General features: G+C 40.7%; 1 protein-coding gene across 2 annotated transcripts in view; it reads left to right on the top strand.

Moving 5' to 3' along the window:
• tnr (tenascin R (restrictin, janusin)) overlaps positions 1 to 25,491 on the top strand; it is a 230,878-nt gene that overhangs the window by 118,353 nt on the left and 87,034 nt on the right. For both annotated transcript variants that reach the window (XM_088345721.1, XM_088345730.1), the window contains exons 4-8: positions 15,091 to 15,203; positions 19,894 to 20,107; positions 22,408 to 22,508; positions 22,583 to 22,733; positions 23,017 to 23,493. In XM_088345721.1, coding sequence (XP_088201847.1) covers positions 15,120 to 15,203; positions 19,894 to 20,107; positions 22,408 to 22,508; positions 22,583 to 22,733; positions 23,017 to 23,493 — 1,027 coding nt within the window. In that variant the 5' untranslated portion in view covers positions 15,091 to 15,119. The remainder of the gene's footprint in view (positions 1 to 15,090; positions 15,204 to 19,893; positions 20,108 to 22,407; positions 22,509 to 22,582; positions 22,734 to 23,016; positions 23,494 to 25,491) is intronic.

Below are 25,491 nucleotides of genomic sequence, written 5' to 3'. Positions count from 1 at the left end.
AAGATACGGCAGCCTTTGAAAGAGGAACATAAAAGGGGAGTGAGAAAAAAAAAAAAAACGTGGCGGCAGTGGCCTTGTGAGTCGCTGGCTAGCACTGTTTTCAAGTACTTTTATGTCCGCTTTTTAGTTGTAGGTCGCAGAAAAAGAGAACAAAGATTTTAGTCCGAGCTAAACATAACTGAGCCACTTTGAAGGGTTTGGATTCGAACATCGATTTGAAATTTGGGATGAGCACTACCTGAACACGCACAAGAGATAACTAAGACTGATACCTGAACACAAACAAGAGATAACTAAGACTAAAAAAAAGCTAGATTAAAGAGGAAAATAACAAAACTCTGTGAACAAGGGATATTTTTTAAGATATGTTACAGTGACATTTTGGCTCAATCCCATTACTTCCCCTTAATTTACCCCCTCACTGGAGCAAAGTTCATTCACAATGAGGGCAACAGAGTCTGATTCCTCCACAAATTATAGAATAAGGAGAAAGAGTGAGACACACAAGCACCCATTTTCACCAAGTCAGACTGAGAGATCCCTAGCTGCTTCCTAGCAACACCGCCTTGGCATTATTGACCAGCTGGAAGCAATTGTGTGAAGGAATAAACCAATTGAATGAACTGGTTTCATTCAGTCATTGTGTTATCTTGGAAAAACTCAGTTCAGCAATTGTGTTAGTCCTTTAAGATGAACAAACTCACTTTTTTGGGCCGATTGAAAAAAAGGAGAACAAAGATTTCAGTCCGAGATAATCCCGCCAACTAAGCGACTTTAATGAGTTTGACTAAAATCATCAATTTGAAATTTGGGATGGGCAGTGCCTGAAAATGCAAGGACTAATTAATAAGTAAAGAGAAAAAAGATATCTACAAAAAGCTGAAATAAGCTAATCCAAGAAATACTGTAGAAAAACACAGCTGTCAGAACCATATATATTTACAAGCTATGACTATGACATTTTGTCTTAATCCTATAACTATCTCTTCCCCTCAATTTTCTCCCTTACTCTAGGAAAGCACTTTTACAATAAGGGTAAGAAAGTCCAGATTCTCCGAAAAGCAAAGAGTAAGATTTGAAGAGTGAGTGACACAAGCACCCTTTTCACCAAGACAGACTGGGATCGCCTTAGCTTCTCCCTAGCCATGCCTTCTTGGCATTACCGACCAGGTAGAAGAAATCTTGTGAGTGTCACGAGGACCGGACCGGATCGGAGGCAGGAGGCAGGAAGGGAGAACTCATTCGCGTTAACAATCAGATACTTTTATTAAGGAAACAAAAGTCGTCCAACACTCAGGGACAAAACAAAACAACAACAGGCTTACAGGCAAACAGGAACTAAGACTAGGGATACTCACAAAACAGGCTTTTACTCAAAATGTGCAAACACAGGTTTCCTCCGAATCAAACAAAACAGGACAGAGCAAAACAGAACAGAAAATGCAATGAACCAGCAACCCGCTATACCCACAACCCACCCTTAAGAAGCCCACACGCAAATTAGACGATCTGCTCCAGCCGGTGCCCAGGGGGCGGGGCCAGCCGGTCGCCACGGCGACCATGCTGGACATGACAGTGAGGAAATAAACCAATTGAACAGTTTTTTTTCTATCCTATTAGGTTTAACTTAGAAAACACAGTACAGCAAAGGTGTTAGTACTTAAAGGTGAACAACGTCCTGGCGACTTTCACTTAGTAAGTGACCGGCTAATTCTATTTTGAAGTAGTTTGATGTCTGCTTTTTTGTTGAAGGTCCAAATATTCACAAATCGTGAAGTGAAAGAGTGACAGACACAGGCCCCCTTTTCAATGTGACACCTTAGGAATCCCCTAGCTTTTCCCTAACCACGTTCCCTGAAAGCACTTGTGTTAGGGGATGAACCAATTTTATGTGTCCGTTTTATTATGAAACGTAAATTACTACAGAGAGCGCTGTGAATGAAGAAAAGGAGAAAACGAAGTATTACAAAAGTGCAGTCTTTATCTGGGTATACTCTATTGCAAGCAAAATCCTACAATTAGAATTAAAATAGTCTTTATTGTCATTCATAACAACATGGTGAACATTTTTTACGAGACATTGCTTTCGAGGAAATACACGTAAAAAGAAAAATAACACAAAAAGAATGTCTGACTTTATTGTTGTAATTAGGTCTAATGTCCCTGTCCTGAAGTAAGTGAAATTAAAGGGATACCCAAATTCTAAAACATGTTTTTTTCATAATTTCTACATTTATGTCATCAGTATATTCAAATTATTTCCAGAGATAGTGGATTTAAAAGACGGTCTGTCTCGTCCTTGACTTCCTGAGCTCTGACATCATGTGAAGCACACTAGCACCCGAGCAAGCCAGTCATCCTATTGGTTTACATGTTAACTGGTTGAAAAGGTTTTGAGTGTTTTCAGCCAAGTTTTTTTTTTTTTTTTTTTTTTTGTGGAAAATGCCTGGGCGTTTTGTCGCAGGTTGGTTCAGCAATGGTGCAACAAATGGCGAGCAGCCAAAATAGGGCGAACTGGCAAAAATAACAAAGAGCTAGGATACTGCTGGCTCGCTAGCTGCTAAAAATGGGTAATCGGGACCGATCTGCGGAAAAACAGGAGGTTGGCTGGACGAAAACACGCAGTAAGCAGCCATGATAACCACGAGCCAACATTTTTTTTTTACCAGCAACAAACACGAACACTGCCAAGAAAAAAAACAATGAGGACAGCGGGCAAGCCAGTTAGCCAACTGCTTACGGGACTAACCTAGACCAAACAATACTCGAAGCCTTTGGGAGCCCGAAGGCTAACTGGGAGCTATCTGGACACATTTTTATTAATTGCAAATAACGCGATGAAAAACAAGAAAAGAAAAGTCACATGCCTATGTGGAGAGGAAGGCAAAAAAGGAACACACACTGTTCACGGTAAGCAAAGTTCTAATGACTCCAAGCGGGAAAAGCTCTATGTATTTGCTGATCACTAGAATCGCCGTCTGTTTTTTAACGACCGGGCTATTCAGATTGAATCGTACATGATTCAATTGTTTGTTTGTTTGTACATGATTCAAATTGAATCGTTTCTCCGGCGCCGTCACGAATGGCAGCCACTCCAGCAGCTCCCGTGTTATTTTCGATTGTTCTCAGTTATTTTTGATTGTTCTCAGCTTAGGGATGCTGCTGGAAAAGTGAATTTCCCTTCGGGGATGAATAAAGTATCTATCTATCTATCTATCTATCTATCTATTGTTTTGGTTCTCGTTGTCATCCGATGACGTCACAGCTCTAGGGGATATGAGATCAAACTGTTTACTTTGAAAGTTGATTCCTCGAGTTTCATGGCGAATGGAATATTTGGAAACATATCTGCATGATTGTGGGGAGAAACACTACACGTTCTGTTCCTAATTGGAAAAAAAAATAGCATGTCCCTAATTCTTAGAGGAATTGTTCTCTTGAACTCACAAAAGAGGTGGAAGGTGGCAGAAGATGGATAAACAAGAGGAAGCGTTGGGATTTAGTAGGCTTACTTCCAACAGAGAGCCCAAATCAGGTGTGGAACCGTGGACAAATCTTGGGATACCTGTCCCAAATTATCCAGAACCCTTTAAAAGGACATTTTGGACGTCAAACGTTGTCAGGTCTTTGTGTCATTTTTCATTTTGTTGGCCATTGCCATCCTGGTCAGGTCACTGTCATTTTTACTTCTACCACCAGGCTATGTTTGTTTTTGTTTGTTTCTGTTTTTTGTTGTCACTTATCTCCATTCATTATCCAGTTCCAGGTTAGGTTTTTTTTTTTGGTTTCTAATTTGGGCATTCTGTTAGTTGCTTTGTAACCATTTGTTTGTTTGGTACTTTGGTCATGGTTTTGTTAATAAATGTCCACAATCCTACAAACCCTAATGGAAGTGGATAGGTGAAAGACGAATGAATGCAATTGAGCCTTAACCTGATCAGTTAGAACACAATCATTGCACCAATTTGTACCACATGGTCGAAGATTAGTGTAGTTTGGTCCTCTTTGGGTTCGCCTGGAAAAACAGTTGAGCAAAAGAGATAGTTCGACCCCTCACAGCCCTTAGATTGTGTAATCTTGGCTGAGACCTAGAAGACAACCTAACTTTCAGTTTAGCAGAAGTGTTTTGACACTTTTGCCTGTTGCGATGGCGACTCTTGGAGGAGTGCGAGAAACACACTTTTTTTGAGAAAAAGAAGACAAAAGATGAACGTCCATGTGTTGGTTTAAGATCAGGCGATGGTGTCATTGTAATACTGTGCAGTCCTTTGAGACACTTTGGTGATTAAGGGCTAAACAAATAACTGTAACTTGACTTGACTAGAAAACAAATTCACGCCGAACTAGGACTCCCCCGACAACAGCCCCCACCCGTCTTCTAAAAAAGGTGTGGAGTAGCCACATATTACTCTATATTTCTGAAAAATGAAAAAAACACCCCATTTTTGATAACAGAGTTAAGATTTCTGAAGAAAATGGACATCAGGCCTCTACAGTGAATCTGATTCGTCTCCTTTGTTGAATTCCATTTCTCTACATATTTGGCATTGTTAGATATCTTCAACGTTATTATATCCCCCCCAGCTCTGTCCAGTTCTAAAATGGAAGATAAATCGTCCGTGGGCTACCAATTGTGGAGAACAAATAAAAGGCCAGCGGCGATTCAGTCGCAGCAGACAGTTCACAGAGGGGAAAAAAAAAATCAATTCTCTCCAACTTGTAAGTGCTTGAACTTAGAGGACTTACGTTGTACCTTTGCCCTTTTTTGTCTTCTTCTTTAAAAGGCGGCAGGCTCCACATTTTTTCATTTTCAAGGATTTTTGCTGTTTAGATTTCATTTTTGTATTCCCATTACCACTAGGCAGTGTCACGATCTGGCGTGGCCGGGGCATCTAAACAAGATTTTTGAAAATTATTTATTTACAGGAAATGAATCAATATCGGATGATGTACAGTATACAAACAGAAAAACAAACCTTGCTAGAATATTCAGAACTTAAAGACGTAAAAGCTACTTGAACATAGGCTTAACTACAAAACCTTGGTAGATAATGTTGAAACACTACTTAGGTCTAACTTAAAACAACATGAAGACGTGGGCAGTGTTCCCTCTAAGCTGCGCGCGTGCGCAATTGCGCACTGCTCGCACATTCTCGGCGCACAAGAAAATCTAGCCAGCGCACAAAGATGAGGGCTCAAAATTACTAATTAAGAAGCGACTTGAGTCAAAGTTATAGTGCATGAAGGTAAAAATACACAGATCCCCTGACGTTGTGTCCTAAATGCGGTATTTTGAAGCCGAACGAAGTTGAGTAAAGTTAGTAGAGTATGTCGAGAACCGGCTTCTTCGGCTCGGCTCACTAAAAGGAACAGGCTCTTTCGGGTCCTAAACGGCTCTTCAGGTTGTTTTTGCTTCTTTAATCCCAACATGACCAAATATTAAGTAAAATTATGCACAAAATGACTTAAGGGAAGAGGGGAATAGAACAAAAAAGAAAAGAATACCAAAATGAAAAAGTAGTGAAAAGCTGAGAAAAAAAGAAACAAAAGGAAGAGAAAAAAAGAAGGAAAATTTTAGAAAAAAGCCAGAAAAAAAGAAAAGAAAGAAATGTGGGAAAAAAGTAAATAGAGAACAAAAAGAAAAAAGTAACAGCTCGGAAAAAATAAACACTATGAGATTTTTTTTAAAGGAATTTTTTTAAAAAGTAGAAAAAAACACAGAAAAAAGAATAAAAAGTTTGTGTTGCATTCAAATAATTTCCAATTATATCAAGTGAATCTTGTTGCCAACATTGTACTTCCACTAAAAAATGTGATTAAATACAGTTCTGTATCTTACAACCGACTAAAGCCCCCAAAATGTTGATATTATGCGACAAAATATATCAGGAAATAAAAAGAAATGGATATCTTGTAAAAGAATTATAAGAACAAACGACGTTTGTAGGCCGTACAACCTTTGCAATCGCACATGAGTCAATTCATTCAAAAGTGAAAAATAATTTTGCATTGCCGGAAACTCAGCAAAATGTAACTTGAGTTTTGGACATGTTTGATAATTAATTATCTTGCCACACTTGGGATTATGGTTGCTCACTGTTGTTTCAAGCGTTGCTTACCAACTTTGTTTGAACGCTCAGACCCCTGGAAAATTAGAGGGAACATTGGACGTGGGGTATATTTGAATACCAATCAGTTCTAACAGATGTAAAAAGGGTTGGAACATTATGTAGTTACTCTATCCACATAGGAGTGTTCCCTATATTGTCTTCCCACTGTGTTTTAGTTAGAACAAGACATGACAGTAAGATGATACAGATGCTGCCGCACGTAAGAACGAGGTACTTTCCCATCGTTTGTAAGTTGAACGTAAGTTGAATTTGTTCATAAAAAGTTCTTATCGCACTGGAGATGCAGTATAGTATGTTTACACACGGACTAGGAAGAGGAGGCCAGATTTCTTCTTCAGGGTGGAAGATGGGTGACCTCTCACAGCGCCACACGATACCATAAATTATAATGCGGGCACACTATCTCGTTTTAACTGAACAAAAGGTAAAAGGAAGACAACACAGCATATAATGAAACACTAACTAGTTCTAACTGAACATTGTGTGAGGGGGAAAAAACAATGCAGGATATAATGAAACACTGTCTCTGACCAAACAAAACATAGAATTAGGAAAATGCAGGTTATGATGAAACACTAGCTATAACACAAAAAAATATGAAAGAAGGACAACGTGAAATATCTTTGCCTTCTGACTAATTCAAACTCCACACAACAATAAATAAAGAGAACACAGGGAACATACGCTCTCACAGATAGAGCTGATATATGTTGATACATTACACAGTTCTAACAGTATGCGACATGAAAGTAAGATGCCACAAGAAACATTTGGCCATGTGGAGAGAAAATAATTCTATGAAAACGAGACATATGAAATAGAATGCCGGCATAATAACCGGCTGTAACTGAACAAAACGTAAAAAGGAAAGGCAACTCATGATAAAAGACAAACTTGCTCTAACTGAACAAAACAAGAAAGTCAAAAGAAAAGCCCGGCTGGTCAATTATACATTTAATGCTTGATGGGTTCTACTCATGCACCAAAATGCTCACTGTACCGTATAATTTCCGTATCTGTTAATACTAAGCATTGGAAGTGACACATGCTGTTGACGATGAAAACCCCCAAAAAAACATACAATTGACAATGTATTTATTTCTTGTTCATCAAAGTCTTATTTATCATCGTGTTGTTTTGCATTTATTTATGTATTTCAGGATGACTTACTGTTTTCTCCGTTCTCCAACATGACTAAGGTCATGGTACGAGAGACAAATAGTTTGATAATGGAATAAAAGTGAATGCCCTTTCAAATGTTATCTATATCTCTGGTGGTCTAGTGTTTACAATTTGGCCTTCTCACCGCTGTAGGATGAATTCAATTAATGTTGCATCCAATGTTTTGTTATATGTGGTCAATCATTGTGTCAAGACCAGAACAGAGACAGGAGCTACTTGCGTTCCTTTCTCTCAGTTTTATCGGGAAGAAGGGAAAGGATTGCGCACAAGATCCGGTGATCGCTGGTCGCGGGGAGCAGGTTGCTCTGAACGCAGAAGTGGTACTTCCGTGGCGAGCGTTGATGGTGTCGGTAGCGGAAAAAAACAGGTCAGTAGCCGGGACAGGAGAGGCAAAAACATGGTCGAGATCAGAAAACTGGTCGAAACCTGGAAACAGACGGGAGCCAAAACAGGAGTGAGTCAGGGTCGAAAAGCTTGCCTAGCGTAAACTGAGGTTCGCAGACGGACTGACGACAGGTGACAGAAAGACAGGGTTTTAAATAGTGACAGGGAGCCAATCAGAATCCGAGGCAGTTGGCGCCAAAGGAGCGGGCACAGGTGCCTCGCATCAGTAATCATGACACATTGCACAAGTACAGTAAAACTTCATGTAGAATGCCTACTCAAACTTTGAGTTCTGTTTTAGGTAAATGGAAAAAATACACAAATAAATACAGTTAACCGTTCAGTTTGCACAAGTCTCAGTATGCATTTGGGAAAGATTGTCATTGCAGCAATTTTTCTCTACTATTTTCTTTCATCGTCTGTAATCCAATAAAATGGCTATAGTTTGCCCATTTATTAATTGTCTGCACTGTTTGATTTAGAAGAAAATCTTTGCCTGGTGCAACCTTTGACTTTTCCAGCGGCGGCACCAATTAATGAACACCGGCCTTAAAAGAGGAAGCAATTGGCCGGGAGCCATGGAAATGACGGACGAGTAATCGCCACGGCAACGAGGGCTTGGGCTTCGGTTTGGGTTCAGTTTTGAGCTAGATGTAGGTTACCTGTGAGGGGGGTCACTAAAGTGGGGATAACAGGCCTGCTGTCAGAAGAAAAATTGAAAAACGATGAATAAAACAAATGGGATATGAACTCCTCCCCACCTCGCCCACCACCCACCTTCCCTTTGAACTTGTGTATCAAAGTGAGTGGGAATAAAAAGACTTCCACGGAAAGTGAAAATCCTGCCGGTAAGAGAAAAATGAAAAGCCATCACAGGAAAACGAAGGAGGCTGATGAATATGACGCCGGCAGATAATGAAAAATGAAAGGGGGAACTTGGAGGGAAGGGGAGTGGGGGAAGAACAGTGGGGATTTGAAAAGAGGACATTTGACAAAATGGAGAACCAAATTGGAGAACTTCCTCTGCTCTTTTGGTCCCCACTGGCAGCAATATGTGTTTGGGGTTAATGGATCGCAGCCGCACCAGTGCAATTTATTTTGGGCAGAAATGACAGCAAAAAACTGTCCTATAACACAAATTTGCTCCCCTCTGTGGCCATAAACTGTGCACTTCATTTAAGTCTGGAATTACACGTTTTTTGACAAATGTGCTTGTGCTAGTACCTGCTTGCAGCAATGTGGACTTGGGGATAATCGTTCTTGGCCGCACAAGCGCAGTTCCTTTTTCGCGGAAATAAATGCAAAGCACCAAAAATGTTGATGTTCTTCTATTTTCTCACTCCGTAGGGCTAATCTGATTTTTGTAACCTTGAAGATTCGATCAAATGACGGCTTTGGAACCGTGATGGAATTCTCTTATCTTGATGCTTCTCTCCCTGTCCTCCTTGAAAGTTCAAAATCCATTGATGTATTCTCTCTGTATTTTGACTATCTAGTAAAGTTTAAACCTAACAGTAGTTCATTTTTGTCCGGCCAGAGTTCTGCGTCAAAATAAATGGGCCCAAGCGGAGACAGATAGACGTGTACTTATCTTTATTAAGTAACCGTTTCAATTTTGCCAAATGTAGTGGAATAAAAGTATCCTTGTTTTCTTCACAAATGTATTCAAGTAAAAATAAAAGTAAAGGGATTTAAAAATACTCCTAGAAGTACAAAACTTCCCAAAACTTAAACTAAATGTAACATAGTAATTGTACTCCATTACTACCCACCTCTGGTTATGATGTATTGATTTAAAGTGGCCTTGGCCTCACCCACAGGGTTTCCGTAAAACAAAGAGATTGTTTGTCGGAATGAGGCTTCGTGAACCACACTTTTTGGCGTAAAGCACCCCGGTGATCCTGGACTTCACAAAGGTTCCTGTCCACATGCCCACACACAGCAGCAATACGCTCAATTCTCATTGGTTTTCAACCTTGTTAATGAATATATAAAACAGTATAAATTGTGTTCAATACTTTTCAAAATAAAGTGCTTATTCTTAAAAAAAAAAAAATTCTCCCACTTTTTTTGAGGACTTTCTATGAGGGTATCACAATAACATCTGATCCAAATACAAGGCTGGGCCAACCGAAGCTGAGAAAATACTGCACAATATTGTCTTTAACATTAAACCAAACTGGACTTTAGCTCTTTAACACTCCCTAGCAGGGAGTAAGAGCATTTGTTTTTTATCCATTAAAACAAATTCATAACTTGAGCTAGGGACTAAGATTAAATCATCCGACGGGCTGTGTGTGTTAGAAACAGCACTTGAGGTCTTATCATTCTCCTTCTAGGGCATCACTAGGGCCTGGCATCTGCAGGAGCTGCAGAGATTAACATGGCAGATGGATTGTGGGGGGTTTTGCAGATGCTTCATAAATGTCCTCCTTTTGACTGCAAGTGTCGTAAATGAGATCTCGGGGAACGCATCTATTTCTGTCAAAATTGTCATGTACATGTATTTGATGTGTCCGCTTGGACTGCTTCGTCATGCAGCAGACAGGATTTCTTTTTTTTTCTTTTGGTGGGACCGTCAGAAAAAAATTAGATGAGACTATAAGGGAAATTATAGTTTGATTATAGTTTGTGCCTTTGTATGATTTTATCCTCAAAAGTGCCTTAACGAAGTCAAAAATTATATCCAGTTGCTGTTTGTATTCTTACAACAATTGTATCATCTTGGGGCCCGCTAACTATTAATCAAGATGTCCTTCACTTTAGTGCCGGGAAGTCTGGTCACAAGCTTGCCTCCCCTTGCTTTACTCCCTTGATTTTACAGTAACGCATTGTTATTATGTTTCTTTTCTTAGTGTTCATTTATTGTGATCGCACGCTATGTAGCGACAAGCATTATATCGCTCCCTTTAATCATGTGATTTTGTTTAAGTCAATCAGATGTATTGTTTTGAATAGATGGGCTAGTAGATATCAGATGGGTGTCTTTTCTCTCTGAGACGATCTTGGAACCAGATCTAGGGGAAAGCTCAGGTGGGATGCGCCTCCAATGAAAGGGCTACCCAAAACCAATCTCAGACTCAAAGTGTTTCTTTCTTTACTTTAATACAAACTCAAGTTTTAACCTTGACAGAGACTCCTTCTGCTGTTTGGAGTAAGAGTTGTATTTTTAGAGGTGCTTTTTGTTTTAAATGGTAGGGGAAGAGCTACTCGTAAAAATGGAAGGTGAAGAGAGACATCAGAATGAAAGAACAAGATGAGAATGAACGCAATAGATCTTTGGCTATTTTTACCTACTAATAACAAGACCAAAACATTTAGATCTGGATCAGTGATTTCATGACCAATAAAAATCCGATCCAACAGAAAAAAAATATTTGAAAAATTAAATACATAAATAAATATTTTCAAATTTTAAACAAGAAAAGCTCAGTAATTGCTCATTTCAGGAATATTTTTTTTATTTTACTATATTGATAGAAAATTTTACTAAATCATCCCCATTAAAAAGTTAGATTATTGTATTTTTTTTAGGAATTATTTTACTTATATAACCAATTTTAAATACTTTTTCAGTAAAATATAAAGGTTATTTTAAGCATCATTTTATTATATTGTCCAGGTAAAAAACTAACAATTCTTAAGGTGTTATTGTATATTTTTTACGGGGCCCTAAGCAAAATTTGATTTGGGGCCCTCCATTTCTTGTCCATTTGCATACCTGCTAGAAGTCATTCCATGTTCTACTCCAGGGGTGGGCAAATACAGTATTTGGAGTCGGGGCCCTCACGTGACATGTTATACTTCGTTTTAAATAGATTACTTTCATCAAATTGGTTTTGAAACGATCACAATTAGAGTAAAATAGTATATGAAGTCCCTGTTTTAAGCACTTCATTTGTTATTTAGTTTTGAAGTATTACTGTAGGTTTTTTTTTGTAGGTTTTTTTGTAGTGTAACAGTAGTTTTATTTTTGTACTAATTTTGTTGTATCATTGAGGTAATTTTTATGTAGGATTTCCGTAGTTGTATTTTTTAGTATTTCTGTAGTACTTTTGTTGTATTTTTTAGTATTTCCATATAAGAATGTTTGTTGTTTATCTGTAGTATTTCTGTAGTATTTTTTGGTACAGTGTTACTGTAGGTTTGTTTTTGTTGTGTTTTTGTGATATTTCTTTAGAATTTTTGTAGTATCACTATAGGTGTAGTTTGCAGTAATTCCGTTGTAATCCTGTAGTGATATTTTGTAGTAATATTTCTGTTGTAGATTTTTGTAGTATTTCAGTAAAAGTATAATTGATGTATTTCCAAAGCAGTATTTTCGTAGTATTTCTGTAGTTTTTTTTTGTAGTATTTCCATAGTAGTATTTTTGTCATATTTATTTCAGTATTTTTGTGGTATTACTGTCGTGGTCTCTTTCAGTATTTTTGTAGTAAATAACTCTGTAATAGTATTTTGTGACATAGTTTTCCTTTAGTAGTTAGTTTTGTTATTGTGTAGTATTTTTGTTGTATTTCTGTAGAGGTATTTTTGAGTGGACACACAGAGTCAATGGGGGCAAAGTTGGCCCCCCAAAAAGTCAACCACTCTTGGGGTCCCCCTAGTTGTTGTCGTGCCCTAAACAGCCGCTTAGTCGGCTTATGCCTTTAACTTGAACCACTCTAACCAGCTCTGACCAACTCCATCTGTTGATTATTTTCAGCCACCCCGGGTGTAACCAACTTGGTCTTTTGTTATTGCATGTTGAGATTAACACCCCTCCTGACCAAAGGTCCCTTCTGCAAGTCCCTGCTCGCTGCAGTTTAAGATTGGGGATAATGGATCGCGGCCATCCAAGCGAAGTCCACATAGTGCCTCATAAAAATGCGCTCTGGGGGTGGATAATGGATCTCGGTAGAATTTTACAGTACTCAATTTCTGCCAAGAGTTGCCATGGTGCCCCCAATGATCATGCTCGGTAGTGCAACAGACATCAACACATAACCGCACATTTGTTGATTTTATTTTTCAAATATTTTTTCTTATCTTCTCCTGCTTCAACAATCCTCACTTCCTGTTTTTGTGACATTCCCGACAATCCAATACTCGTGTTGGTATAGATAATATTGCAAAGCCTTATCTTGTCAGTCGCTCGCATTGTCATGTCCGGACTGACTCCATTTTTTGTCTCGTCTTCTCCGAAAGGAGAAGAGAAGATAACTTTCACTCCGAGGCTTTTTCACGTCATCCTTCTTTCACCTCCCGACTGAACGGAGAAAAGATTACGGCTCAAAACCTAAAATCCCTTCTATCAGCTCTCTGCCTGAGCAACAGAGATCAAATGTTTAAATATAGATCCAACATATCCTGCTTTTCTTACTTTCATGTTTTGTTCAAGTAAAACTAGTTAGTAGTCTAATATTACATCTCATGATTATATCATAACTCTGGTGCAGACCAGGGCACTTTGTCGAGGGCTGCTCGCTACCTGGTTTTTGAGGTATCTTTATTCCAGTGCTTCTCAATTATTTTCTGCCAGGCCTACCCTGGAAGAAGAAATCCTCTCAGACTTACCCCCACCCTCTCCCCTCGAGAAGAATTTGTTTATAAAACTATTTTAATTACATCGCTGTCAGCTGCATAACACTGTATGCTGATAACACATAAGATAATTAAAAAGTAATATGGACCAACTTACAACACAGAATAGCTTCATTAATTGTAACAGAAAATATTTAAAGTTCATCTGAAATTCAAAAACAAAAACAAAATAAAAATCCTCAAACAATATACTGAAAGTGGAATAACACAAAATCAACAAATAAGAATGCATGCAAACAGATCACCAAAATTCTTATTTTTTAAATCAAAGACAGTATGAACGAATCCACACATTTTGCAATACACAGCTTTACACTGCACCCTAGTGTAGTAAAGGTGCAAATTAATAAAACGTTTTTTTTTAAAAATCCCTGATCTCAATGGTTCCCACGCCGCCTTGATGACTGCATGCATCCCCCAGGGGAACACGCCCCACTGCTTGGGAACCACTGCACTACTCATATGCAGGTGATTTCATGCTTTTGTCAGCCTGCTAACAAGTTCATATTTTCTGAGGAGAAAAAGAGCAAGTTGGGAATGTTAGAACTGGGGCCCTGCAGGACCAAAGTTCTCATGTGTTGTGCCAGGCACACTAACTAGCTTTATCTGAACATGTAACAAAAACAAGAATATATTACATGGCTAACTGTCAAATGTTGGACCGTAAGCAGATGCAACAGGAAATATTGACCATCTTTACCAGGGATGCATTGAAATGAGCATTCTGAGCCGAAACACATAACGGGTCATACTTGGCCAGAAACCGAAACTGAAACACCAAAAACATTTACATTACAAACAAATTTATTGAAAAAATATTTAGCAATAAGTTGCTGAAAAGACACAGCATTAAATCATAAACTGGCATATTACTTGCTGTTGATTTTAATTGTTACTTCTTTAAAACTCTCGAACAATAATAGGCGTTTAAGTGTCTAAATAAATCCAAGTGTTTTTGCTTCTTTCATCCCTATATGACCAAACATTATGTACAAAATGACTTAAAGGAAGGGGGAATAGAACAAAAAAGAAATAAAAAAATACCAAAATGAAAAAGTAGTGAAAATCTGAGAAAAAAAGAGACAAAAGGAACCGAAAAAAGAAGGAAATATTCAGGAAAAAGCCAGAAAAAAAGAAAAGAAAGAAACAAAGGAAAAAAGTAAATAGAGAACAAAAAGAAAAAAGTAACAGCTAGGAAAAAATAAAAACAATGATATATTTTTTTAAAGGAATTAAAAAAAACGTGAAAAAGATGAAAAGGTTTATGTTGCATTCAAATAATTTCCAATCATACCAAGTCAATCTTGTTGCCAAGATTGTACTTCCACAAAAAATTTTGATTAAATACAGTTTTGATAATGATTTAGTTGCCACACTTGGGGTTGCTGTTGCTCACTGTTGTTTTAAGCGTTGCTCACCGACTTTGTGTGAACGCTCAGACCCGTGGAAAAGTAGAGGGAACATTGGTGCCTGCATTATATTACATTTTGCTGTCATGCTCATTTATATGTGTGAATGTTTTTGGTATTGTCTTACTTTTGTCTTTTGCTCTCTAAGAGATGTCGGTATTGGAACATTATGTAGGTATTCTATCCAAGTGGAAGTTTGTTCCCTATGCCCTCCTACTTTCCAGTTTTGTTCAGTTAAAACCAGTTGGTATTCCAACGTATTCTGCGTCTGGTTGTAACATCTTGTAGTTATTCTATCCGCAATGATCAGAGTAAATTCTCATAAGCGTCAACTTAGCTCGAAGTTTTTTCACATTGATTTTCCGCTGCACGATTTCACAGTTTGGCTTTGGTTTCTCTGCAGGAGTAAGAGGTGAGTGCTTTATTCCCAGCATGCTGTTCACCCCGAAGCGCCACCAGTTCACCATGGAGACACCGGGATGGATCCTGGCTTTTGCTCTAGTGATGGCTCTCCAGGTACTCATTAAACATCGGACCAAACATTTAAATAACGTTGAGGTGTCATTAAAAAGTTGAAAGTTTGATATTTTTCCTATTTAGTATTTCTTAACATTATCCAACTGAGATCAAAGAAACCGTATGCCTATTTCACTGCACCCATCTGCTTTTATCTTCATCAAAACTGTTCAAGGGAGAACACAATGAGTTCTAGGAATGGAGGCTGGGGCAGTGCTGGAGAGTGACATTCCCCCATTTTTTTCTTCTTTTTTTTTGCGATTGTAGCATGAAAATGGTGAAAATAATGAAGCCTTCCTGAGGTACAGTCCAAATGCCAACCTGAACTTTAAGGAAGATGAAAAAAGAAGGAACCGTGCGCATACTTGCACCCGCAAGGCTGTAATCATGACTTTAAGCCAGAAATTGTGAAAAAAAAAATACCAATGATCCAAATTCCATTCATATCCTCTAAGAGGACAGTGTGTAATATTTAGTTCCTCCTAGTGGTACAAAAAAAAATTCTATTCAGTATATATATATATATATATATATATATATATACATATATATATATTGATTATTGATTCATTATTGCTCCAGCGAAGGTCGGGGGGTCCCGTCCCTGTGCGTTGAGCCGACCAGATGAACCAGGTTTTTCCAATGCTGGCGGTCTTGTGCCAGCTGTTCTGCATCCTCTACAGCAATTCCGTGTTGTTGGAGGTCGCCCGCAACGACGTCGAGCCATCGAGTGCGGGGTTTCCCTCGTGGTCGTCTCCAGCCTGCTGCCTTTGGGTCAAACTGGAGAATGGCTCGTGTCGGATGGTCTGGTGGTAGACGAAGGACATGGCCAAACCAGCGGGTGCGGCGTTGTGCGACCAAGGAAGATGCTCGGGGCTGGCACGTGCGGGCTCTAAGCTCTTTATTGGAGACTCGTTGGGGCCACCTGATGTTCTCGATGGTTCTGAGAGCCCTGCTATCAAAACCGTCGATTCTTGTGGCCAGGGTGTCGTTCAGGGGCCATGTTTCTGAGCCATAAAGCAGGATAGAGAGTACGGCGAGGTTGTAAATGCGGAGCTTCGTCTTGCGTGCGATGGTCTGGTGCCGCCAGAGTGGTTTCCAGAGAGACTGCAGAGCAGATGCTGCCAGGGCTCTTCTGCGGAGAATCTCTGGTTTTAGGTCCCCATTGTGTGTCACCATGGACCCCAGATACACAAAACTCTTGACAGGCTCTACGATGTCGCTACCAATTTGGATGGGAGGTGGATCTGGTCCATCACCAACATACATGAACTTGGTTTTCGTCCAACTCACTTGGAGGCCAAGCCGCGCTGCCTCTTCGCTGTAAATGCCCAGAGCGTCTTTCAGCTGGCTGTAGGAAGTGCTGAGCATGATGGTGTCGTCAGCATACTCCAGGTCAGTCAGGTGGTAGTTGCCGAAAGACACTCCGGGGATACGCTCACTAACCCTGAACATCAGATGGTCGATGATGCAATTAAAAAGGTCGGGAGCAGCCACGCAGCCTTGACGAACGCCGCTGGAGATAGCCGTTGATACGGACACAGCTCTCTGCGTTGCTGTAGAGTAGCTTGAACAGGGCTATGATCTTGGGTGGTGCTCCGAGAGCTTGGAGGATGTTCCACAGTGAAGAGTGGCAGACGGTGTCAAAGGCGGCCTTCAGATCAATGAATCCGATATATAGATGGCGATCTTTACGGAATTCACGGGTCTTCTCTATCAGCAAACGGACGGCAGAGATGTGGTCCGTTGTGGAGCGGTTGGGCATAAAGCCAGCCTGCTGGGGACGGCGGCAGCTTCTGATTGCTGGAAGGGCACGGCTGAGCAAGATCCTGGTAAAGACCTTGCCCGGGATGGAGAGTAAGGTTATACCTCTGTGATTTCCACAGACAAGCCTGTCACCCTTGCATTTCCAGAAGGGCATGATGACTCCTCTGGTCCAGTCGGTGGGCAGCTGCTCCGATTCCCACACCTGGTTGAATAGGCAGGTTAGCCACTCCACCATGCCATCACCGCCGGCCTTGAGCATCTCGCCGGTAATAGCACAGATGCCGGGGGCTTTCTTTGTGTTCAGCTTCTTCAGAGCAGCTCTCACTTCCTCGGGTGTTACAGGGTCTGTGCAGCAGGCGTCGCTAGGAGGTGCTGTGTTTGCAGCCACTAGGAGGGTGGGATCAGCCGGGATGGTGCTGTGCTGCAAGAGGAGGCTAAAGTGCTCCTTCCAGCGCGCGAGACAGTTGGCTTCTGTCATGATGAGGTTGCCGTCTGAGTCTTTTACCAGGGCTGTCTTTATGTGTGGGCCGCTACGGGCTTGGCGTAGTAGACTGAATACGCGGCTCATGTTGTTGTTGTTGGCCGCGGACTCAAGCTGTTGGGCTTCTGCCTGCCAAAACCTCTCCCTATCTTCAGCAATGGCCACATTGCGCAGGCAGTTCGGTCTCCGATACTCCGTGAGGTCGCCTCGGAGCCGGGCCTCACGCCGCTGGTCTATGATGTTTAGTGTCCTCTCTGATATCCAGGGCTTTCTCAGGGAGGATCGCGGGCGTCCGAGGACATTGTGAGCAGACTGGAGGACACTTTCCTTGAAGGCCGCCCAGTCTGTCAGCTTGTCAGGAGCCAGGGCATCGAGAGTGCGGCGGATGGAGCAACTGAAGTCTCTGGCGATGTTGGGGTCGCTGAGTCGGGAGGAGTCGGGGCGAGGCAGAGTCTTGTGCTGGTTGGCTCGGAGCTTTAGCTTGAGCTGGGCCACCAGCAGACGATGGTCTGTGTTGCCAAGCTGTGCTCCTCTGAACACCCGGCAGTTGGTTACAAACGACTTCCAGCGTCGTGATATCAGGATGTGGTCCAATGCCTTCCTGGTTCTGCCATCTGGGCTGTACCACGTCCAGTGATGGATGCATTTCCGGGGAAACCAGGTGTCAGCAACACAAAGGTTGTTTTGGTGGCAGAGGAGGAGGAGGCGGTTGCCATTGTCGTTTGTTGTGCTGTCAACGAAGGTGGTGCCGACAGGTGAGCCGGGGGGCCGATCATTGCTGGATAGAGTGGCGTTGGCATCAGTGAGGATGATGGTGACATCGTGTGGTGGGGCTTGGTCGACAGCCTGGTGGAGTTGGTCAAAGAACGCGTCCTTCGCATCCTCATCAGCGACATCAGTGGGGGCGTAGGCGACGATCACTGTCATCTTGCCGTGATGGTGGAGGAAGCGAGCAGACAGTAGTCTGTCGCTTATTGGTGTCCAGCTGATGAGGGACCTCCGGAGGGCTTTTGGAATGGCGAGAGCCACACCGTAAAGGCCGGTCCGACTCTCGGGGCCACTCCAGATGTAGCAATGGTTGCCAGCTGTTGTTTCACCATTGCCTTGCCATCGTACTTCACAGAGCCCTGCCAGGGTGATGTTATAGCGACAGAGCTCTCGGGACAGCAGGGTGGCAGCTCCGGGGCGAAGGAGTGTCTGGACATTCCAGGTGGCGACACGGGTCCTACGACGAAGGTCGATCCGTACTCGTTGGTCGGGGGCAGGCTGGGGTCCGTTACCGTGTTGGTCAGTCCGGCTTCTTTCTCTGGTCAGTTTCGTAACAAAGGGGGTTTTCTCCTGGGTGAGTTGTTAGCCCTCCGCAGGATAGTCGGTTGGTGGGGCTGCCACCTCACAGCGTACCGACACGCTGGGGTCTTTGTTTGTCTGGAACCTACCCCGGAGACCGGCCCGCCATGGGTGACCCTACCAGGAGCAAGCTCCCGACGGTATCGCTCTCCAGGGTCACTGGAACACGCAAGCCCCCTCGCCGCATCAAGGCCAGACCCATCCGATATATATATGTATATATATGTATGTATATATCGATATAGACAGATATAGATTGATAGATGACTGGAATACAAGGCAAAAATACATGAACTATTATTCCAATGTCAATTTTTTATTAAAAAAAATCAAAGGTCGAAAAATATGTATTTCTTTTATTTTCACTTACTGTAAAATTCAGCGGATTTCTGTTTATTTGTCCACAATGTGTGTTTTGGAGTAAATATTTCACACAATTGGATTTTATGGATTATCCTTGATGCAACAAAGCCATTTTTGCGGACATTCAAAGAAGTTGAAGGTCAAGGGACATAATGCGTGAGTTACGCCAGCTTTATAGTTTTCGGGATTCAGACTGATCGTGATATTTCTCCGATGAGTATATTTTAAAATATCGTATTCATATCTTAAATCCCAAGAAATATTATATGTTTGCTTGGCATATTGTAGTGACTCGTGAAGTTATATTAAACATGCATCTTCCTCAACTCGTATATTCCATCTGTACTCTTACCTTTACTGATTGGGCGCCCCTGATGGCCATTAGAAAAAAATCATACATTACCCGCATCATTGCATAAGCTGCAGGGTTTAAATCTTGTAGCAAAAGTCACGTCTTACAGTCCGAATTTTACGGTATGTGAAAATAAAGCACACACAGATACCCAACACATCTTTGCACTTCAGCTTTTTTTTTTTTACATTTCCAGAATTTTTTGAGAACACAACTTTTATTGTACGAACGTAAGCCCAGTTTCAACCACTGTTACTCCAAAATCAAATCTGTAATAGAAAAATAGTTTATTGGTTACTTAATGTCAAAGTCTGTATACATTTTGGGGACAGCCTGTACGATAAGCAATGTCCTTACCCAATGTTTTTCTTCCTGTGAAGGGAGGAACTTTTGCTGCCCCCTCCGGAGACCATAATCTGGTTCAGACAGTCCGTGTGAGGAGACAAACCCCGGACGGAGAGAACTCTTCCACCTCATCGGGAAACCAAACATCGTCGCAGCAAGCATTGATCTTCAACCACGTCTACAACATCAATGTGCCGGCAGAATCTCTATGCGGCCTCGACCTCGATCCCTCAGTACAACCGGGAGACGGTGAGAGGCTCGAATTTGATATTAAATCTATCTATCTAATCAAAATGTATCCCTTTTATCTAAACTACTTTATGAATCCCAAATTGTGTGCGTGAGTGTTTGTATGTAAATTAAAGGCTCCGACCTTGCTGAACTGATTTTTGTGAAGGTTATACAGTTGTATGTCAACTACAACTGCAACTTTATTGTCAAATATGCTACATGCACAACATACAGCCCAGATGAAATTACATCCCCTTCGCCGCATGCAAACAATAAAGCACAATACAAATAAAAAAATAGCAGCAACAATGAATAGCAAATTTTTGGTTGAAAAAAAAGGTAATTACGTTCCGAATAAAAATATGTGCAAAATAAAGCCAAAACCGAATAAAACTGTTTTACATTCATTTGGAAAATGACACTAAGGTGGGAGAAGGTAGGGCAGGGAGAGAGTTCAGAGTCCTGAAAGCCCCGATGGAAGAAGCTATCCTTGAGCCTGCTGGTTCTGGCTCTTAGAGACGGCAGCAGGTTGATGAGGCTTTGAGATGGGTGGGTGGGATCATTTGCATTCTTGGTGGCTTGCCAGTTGATTCAGGAGTTGTAGATGTCCAAGAGAGGAGTCAGGGGGACACCATGACCGTTTCCGCAGTTCTCACGATGCCCTGCAGGGCCTTTCGGCACGACACAGTAGAGGCGCTATACCACACGGTGATGCAGCTAGTCAAGATGCTCTTGATGGTGCTTCTGTAGAATGAGACCATGATAGGGGTCAGGGTTCTTGCTCTCCTGGGTCCTACTTTAAGCCTCCGCGAGTGTCTTCAGCTAGATTTTCGCACCCCGAATAAATACCCCAAAGGATCGATAAACATCTGCCTTTGTGTACCAGCGGCTCTGGAGCTGAATGCGGCCGTGCTGCTCTCTGGCAATCTCTAGTGGCCTCCTAACACTTTTTCAGGGCTGATTCAGATCCTAAAATTCTATAAGTCCACTTTGCTCAAATATGTCAATCATGAAAATAATTCAACATTTGCTACAAGGAGTTGTGAAGATTAAAATGTGTAAATCATTACAATATAATGACAATGGCAATGTTACGTTTATATTTTACACATAATTTTAAGTAATTTAATTTTTTAATACAAAAATATTCCAAGTATGTTAGGTTTTAATTTTTAATATTAAAAAATGGGTCCATTATGATATTTAGGTTTTTAAAAAGAATCAATGATAATGCCTCCATGAGTATTTATTTTCAGACAAAATACAAATCTTAAAATAAAAAATAAAGATGTGAGATGGCAAACATTTGTTTTCCCCGGTACTGTGAGCCGAAGTAAATTTTCCAAAGAGGACCAAAAAATAAAATAAATTAAAAAAAATATATATAAATAAATAAATTAATTAAATTCAATGTTTATTGTTAAGGATATTTGTAACATTTTAAAATATGATTTTGCTATTTTATTTTGATTTTAGATGTCTTTTTTTATTCTTATACATGTTATTCTTGTCTCATATATATGCCTTTTTAATACTTAAATATGTTATTTGATTTTTTTTCTCCGTATTTTATGTTTAAATTCAAGAAAGCGCTATGGTTATTTCACATATAACTTTTTGGTTTTAAAACTTGTATTTTAAGAATAAACATTTTCTTTTTAAAAAAGAGAAATGATTTTTCTGTTTTTTTCAAGTCAAATGTTCTAAATAATAAATTATGTGATAAATGTTCTGATTTAGAATTTTTCCTGATTTATTTTAGAAAACATCTTTAGTATAATGAGAAAATATATACTAAAAATTGTGGAATGTTTTTGTATAAAATCTGAAAAATCCTTCCATAGGAGAATAAGTGTAGTTTTATCTTTTCAGATGTTGGTAATTTTTTAAATTTTCATAAAACAGCGCCAAATTACAAAGAAAATAGTCAAGTTCAAATAATTCATCTCTTTTTCATTTTTAGTTAATTTTATCAAAAATAATTATTTGAAAAAGGAAAGTGACATTTAAAATCAAATGAAATGAAACCAGGAAAATGAAGTCTAATATCCTTGCTAGTTTAAATAGTATTGTTCTGGTTAAATAAGAAAATTAATAGTTCCTCTTCTAGAAACAAATTAACAATATCAAAAATGAGAAGTGTAATCTGAGTATTGGCTGATAACTTATCATATTTTCAACATTTTCTTCATATTTCACAATTTTTTAAGACATTATTGTTTAGATAATACTAATTAAAAAAAGTTGCAAGACTAGAATGTGGTAAATATGTGTGAATTATGATGAAAAAATACAATTTGAAATTCTTCCCTCTTAAGGTCCCCGCGCTGAGCTCAGTTCTAGAAGTTCCATGGAGGGTCCGTCGGACATAGTTGGACCGACAGAGTACACAGAACAAACACTGGACGCAGACAGCCAGGTTGCTTCTTCTACATTTTTTTCCCCTGACAACTACAAAATAATCGTCTCAAAAATGTCTGTTCCCTTTTCTAGATGATGTTCACTCACCGCATCAACATCCCCAAATCAGCGTGCGGATGCTCGGCAACCGTTGCAATGCAGCAGTTGGCCACCAGGGTGGAGATGCTGGAGAGAGAACTTTCTGTGCTACGAACACAGTGCGGATCTGGTTGCTGTGGTGTTGGTGGGTTGCTCCCATTAGAAAATATAATAATAAATCAAATCTGATCTGTTGGAGCCACTATACAGTTTGGGGGTTACTGCCCTGAGTGCCTCCACTGCCACAGGGACCACCTTGACATGGGTTTGGAGTTGTACTGGTTTAAACAGGGTTTGAGTGTTTTTTCTGGATCATTCAAGTGCCCTCTAGAGTACTTCAAAAGAGGACTAAACTTTCAGTTAAATCATGTTCGCAAGTGACTGAATCCAGAAATGGAAGCGTAATCTGTGCAAAACTGTTTCCCCAGGTCGTTTGGACTATTTCCCAGGTTGCAATGGCCACGGCAGCTTCAGCCCCGAACTTTGCAGTTGCGTCTGTGACGAAGGCTGGACCGGCAAGAACTGTTCGGAGCCCCGTTGCCCCGACGACTGCTCGGGCCAGGGGGTCTGCATCGAAGGGGAGTGCGTCTGTGACCGCGACTTCACCGGGGAAAACTGTTCAGAGCCTCGTTGCCCCGCCGACTGCGGCGGACGGGGAATCTGCGTGGAAGGGGACTGCGTCTGCGAGGACGCCTTCGGGGGACAGGACTGCACTGTTGGCCGGTGCGTCAACGACTGCTCGGACCGCGGGTCCTGCGTCAACGGCACATGCCGGTGCCAACCGGGATACGTCGGGGAAGACTGCTCCCTGGTGTATTGCGCCAACAACTGTAGCAAGAAAGGAATCTGCAAAGACGGGTTCTGCATCTGCCAGGATGGATCTGCCGGGGACGACTGCAACTCTGGTAAATTAAACTTTGTTGAGTTAATCCCAGAGATCAGAATCTTAGAAATCGGATTAGCGGTATAGCTGTCGTTGTACCAAATACACCAAACCCCCGTGATATGACATTAACCTATTGTGAGGTGGGGATTGCCGGGTGAAATTGCCGCTTATCAGGGGATAGTAACCAATGCTTATGCATGACAAAACCCTTCTAGTAGCCCAGACAGACTAATGTAACAAAATTGTATATAGTAAGTACTACTTCCCTATTGCCGATCTAATTGACTGAACTAACCCTCAAGTTACCTGAGTTTTTCTTAGCAATAAGGACTAACTATGTAATTTTAAAAAATATATTTAAAGTACTATGAGGCGTACCGGGTTATACGGCGCGACCCCCAAAGTTAGTTTTGTGTCCTATGTTTATCATTCATGAGGCAAACCGGACTATAAGGTGCTACAGTAGGAACGTCAACAAAACAGTTGGATAGTTCAGTCAAACTTATTAACACCTTAACGTTCCGACGGCTCGTAAAGAAGCAATTACGTGGTTCAAATGCGTCATTCCACATATCATTAGGAAGGTTAAACTCTTGGGATTCAAGAAATGCCAACCATTTCTTAGTTTCTATTTTATTTTTCGCTGGCAACTGTGTAGACAGCAAAGTAAAAATTTCATTGTGCAGGGAAACGTGGTTCTTTACTGTGCATGTGACAATAAACACTTTCAATTGAATTGAATGAAAAAATAGACTCATCAGAGAAACATCAAGATCAGTCTGAAACAAGTTACTGGAAAAATATAAACCCAGGGTTGCTCACCAAAGTCATCTTGCAGCCATCACGTTCAATAATGATATGTAACCATGGTCCTCTTACATCCGTGAGTGTTGTAAATCCAACAGTGTAAAATATTTACGTACTCCAAAACACACAATAATGCCGACAAATAAATGAAAAAATCCGCAAAGAAGCATCTGAATAAACACAATACCAAAATCAAACATTTTATCACTGACATTCTGTACGAAGTTCACACGATTTTGATTTGAAAGAAGGAAAGGTGTTGTGGAAGGTAATTTAGACCATAGCCTATCAGCATTTTTATGACGCCTTGATGAAAACCAATAGCAGACCAGCAATTTTATATGTCGTCGACCAATGGCAGATAGGCATCTTGGAGAGGTAACTCATCAAACACACGAATGTTTGTATTTTACAAGATTAGTGTGCACACAAAATTATTTATTTTTGTCATTGTGTTGTGGGGAACAATGCCGTAGAGAGGGGCCAAACAATATCGTATTCCACACCTTAACGTGAAAACATTGTAAGGCGGATCACCGTATCCCGGAGGCCTACTGTAATTTGATTTTTTTTCTGGCAGGCAGATCGGGCTGACTATATAATTTTGTAAGTAGCTCACATCTTGATAAAGCGAGAGCACCCATTCATTTGTCAAATGTCAAGTTCCAGGGACTCGTCGCGTTTTGTCGGTTTCTCCTCCGCCACCGGGGAGCCGATCGTCCACCTTTTGATGGATGAGGACAGACACGGTGATGACGGCTCGGCGGTTGATCTATCTATCCATTTAGGTGGCGCCAACGGCCAATAGTTTGCCAATTATAAGTGGAAATTGGTGCCGCAACGGCAAACAAAGTAGTTCAATTACAAGAAGCAGGTCGGTTGACGGGCTCAAGTGGAATGTTTTGGCACTGTCCTTGTCCTCCCCCGTTATGAGGTTATTTTTGTGATGTGCAGATATATTTGGCTCGGTCATTTTGTCAGTAGCTTGCATGCTGAATATGCGATAGCACTTCTGCTCTACAGAAATTAAAAAAATTGAAAAGAATCATCAACTCGTTACATGCTCTGGAGAAAGTAAAGCATGTAAAAGGAATCTTTAATACATTTAAAAAAATATTATTTTATTGTGTCGTGGGTGGACAATTTTGACTGTCATTTTGTAAGGACTCGTGTGCTGAAAAGTGATTTGCTTGTGCTCTGCAGAAATGTA

This window comes from Urocampus carinirostris, chromosome 1 (assembly GCF_059441175.1).
Source record: "Urocampus carinirostris isolate Australia breed hairy pipefish chromosome 1, RoL_Ucar_1.0, whole genome shotgun sequence".
NCBI lineage: Eukaryota > Metazoa > Chordata > Actinopteri > Syngnathiformes > Syngnathidae > Urocampus > Urocampus carinirostris.
This window is presented reverse-complemented; position numbering and strand designations above follow the sequence as displayed.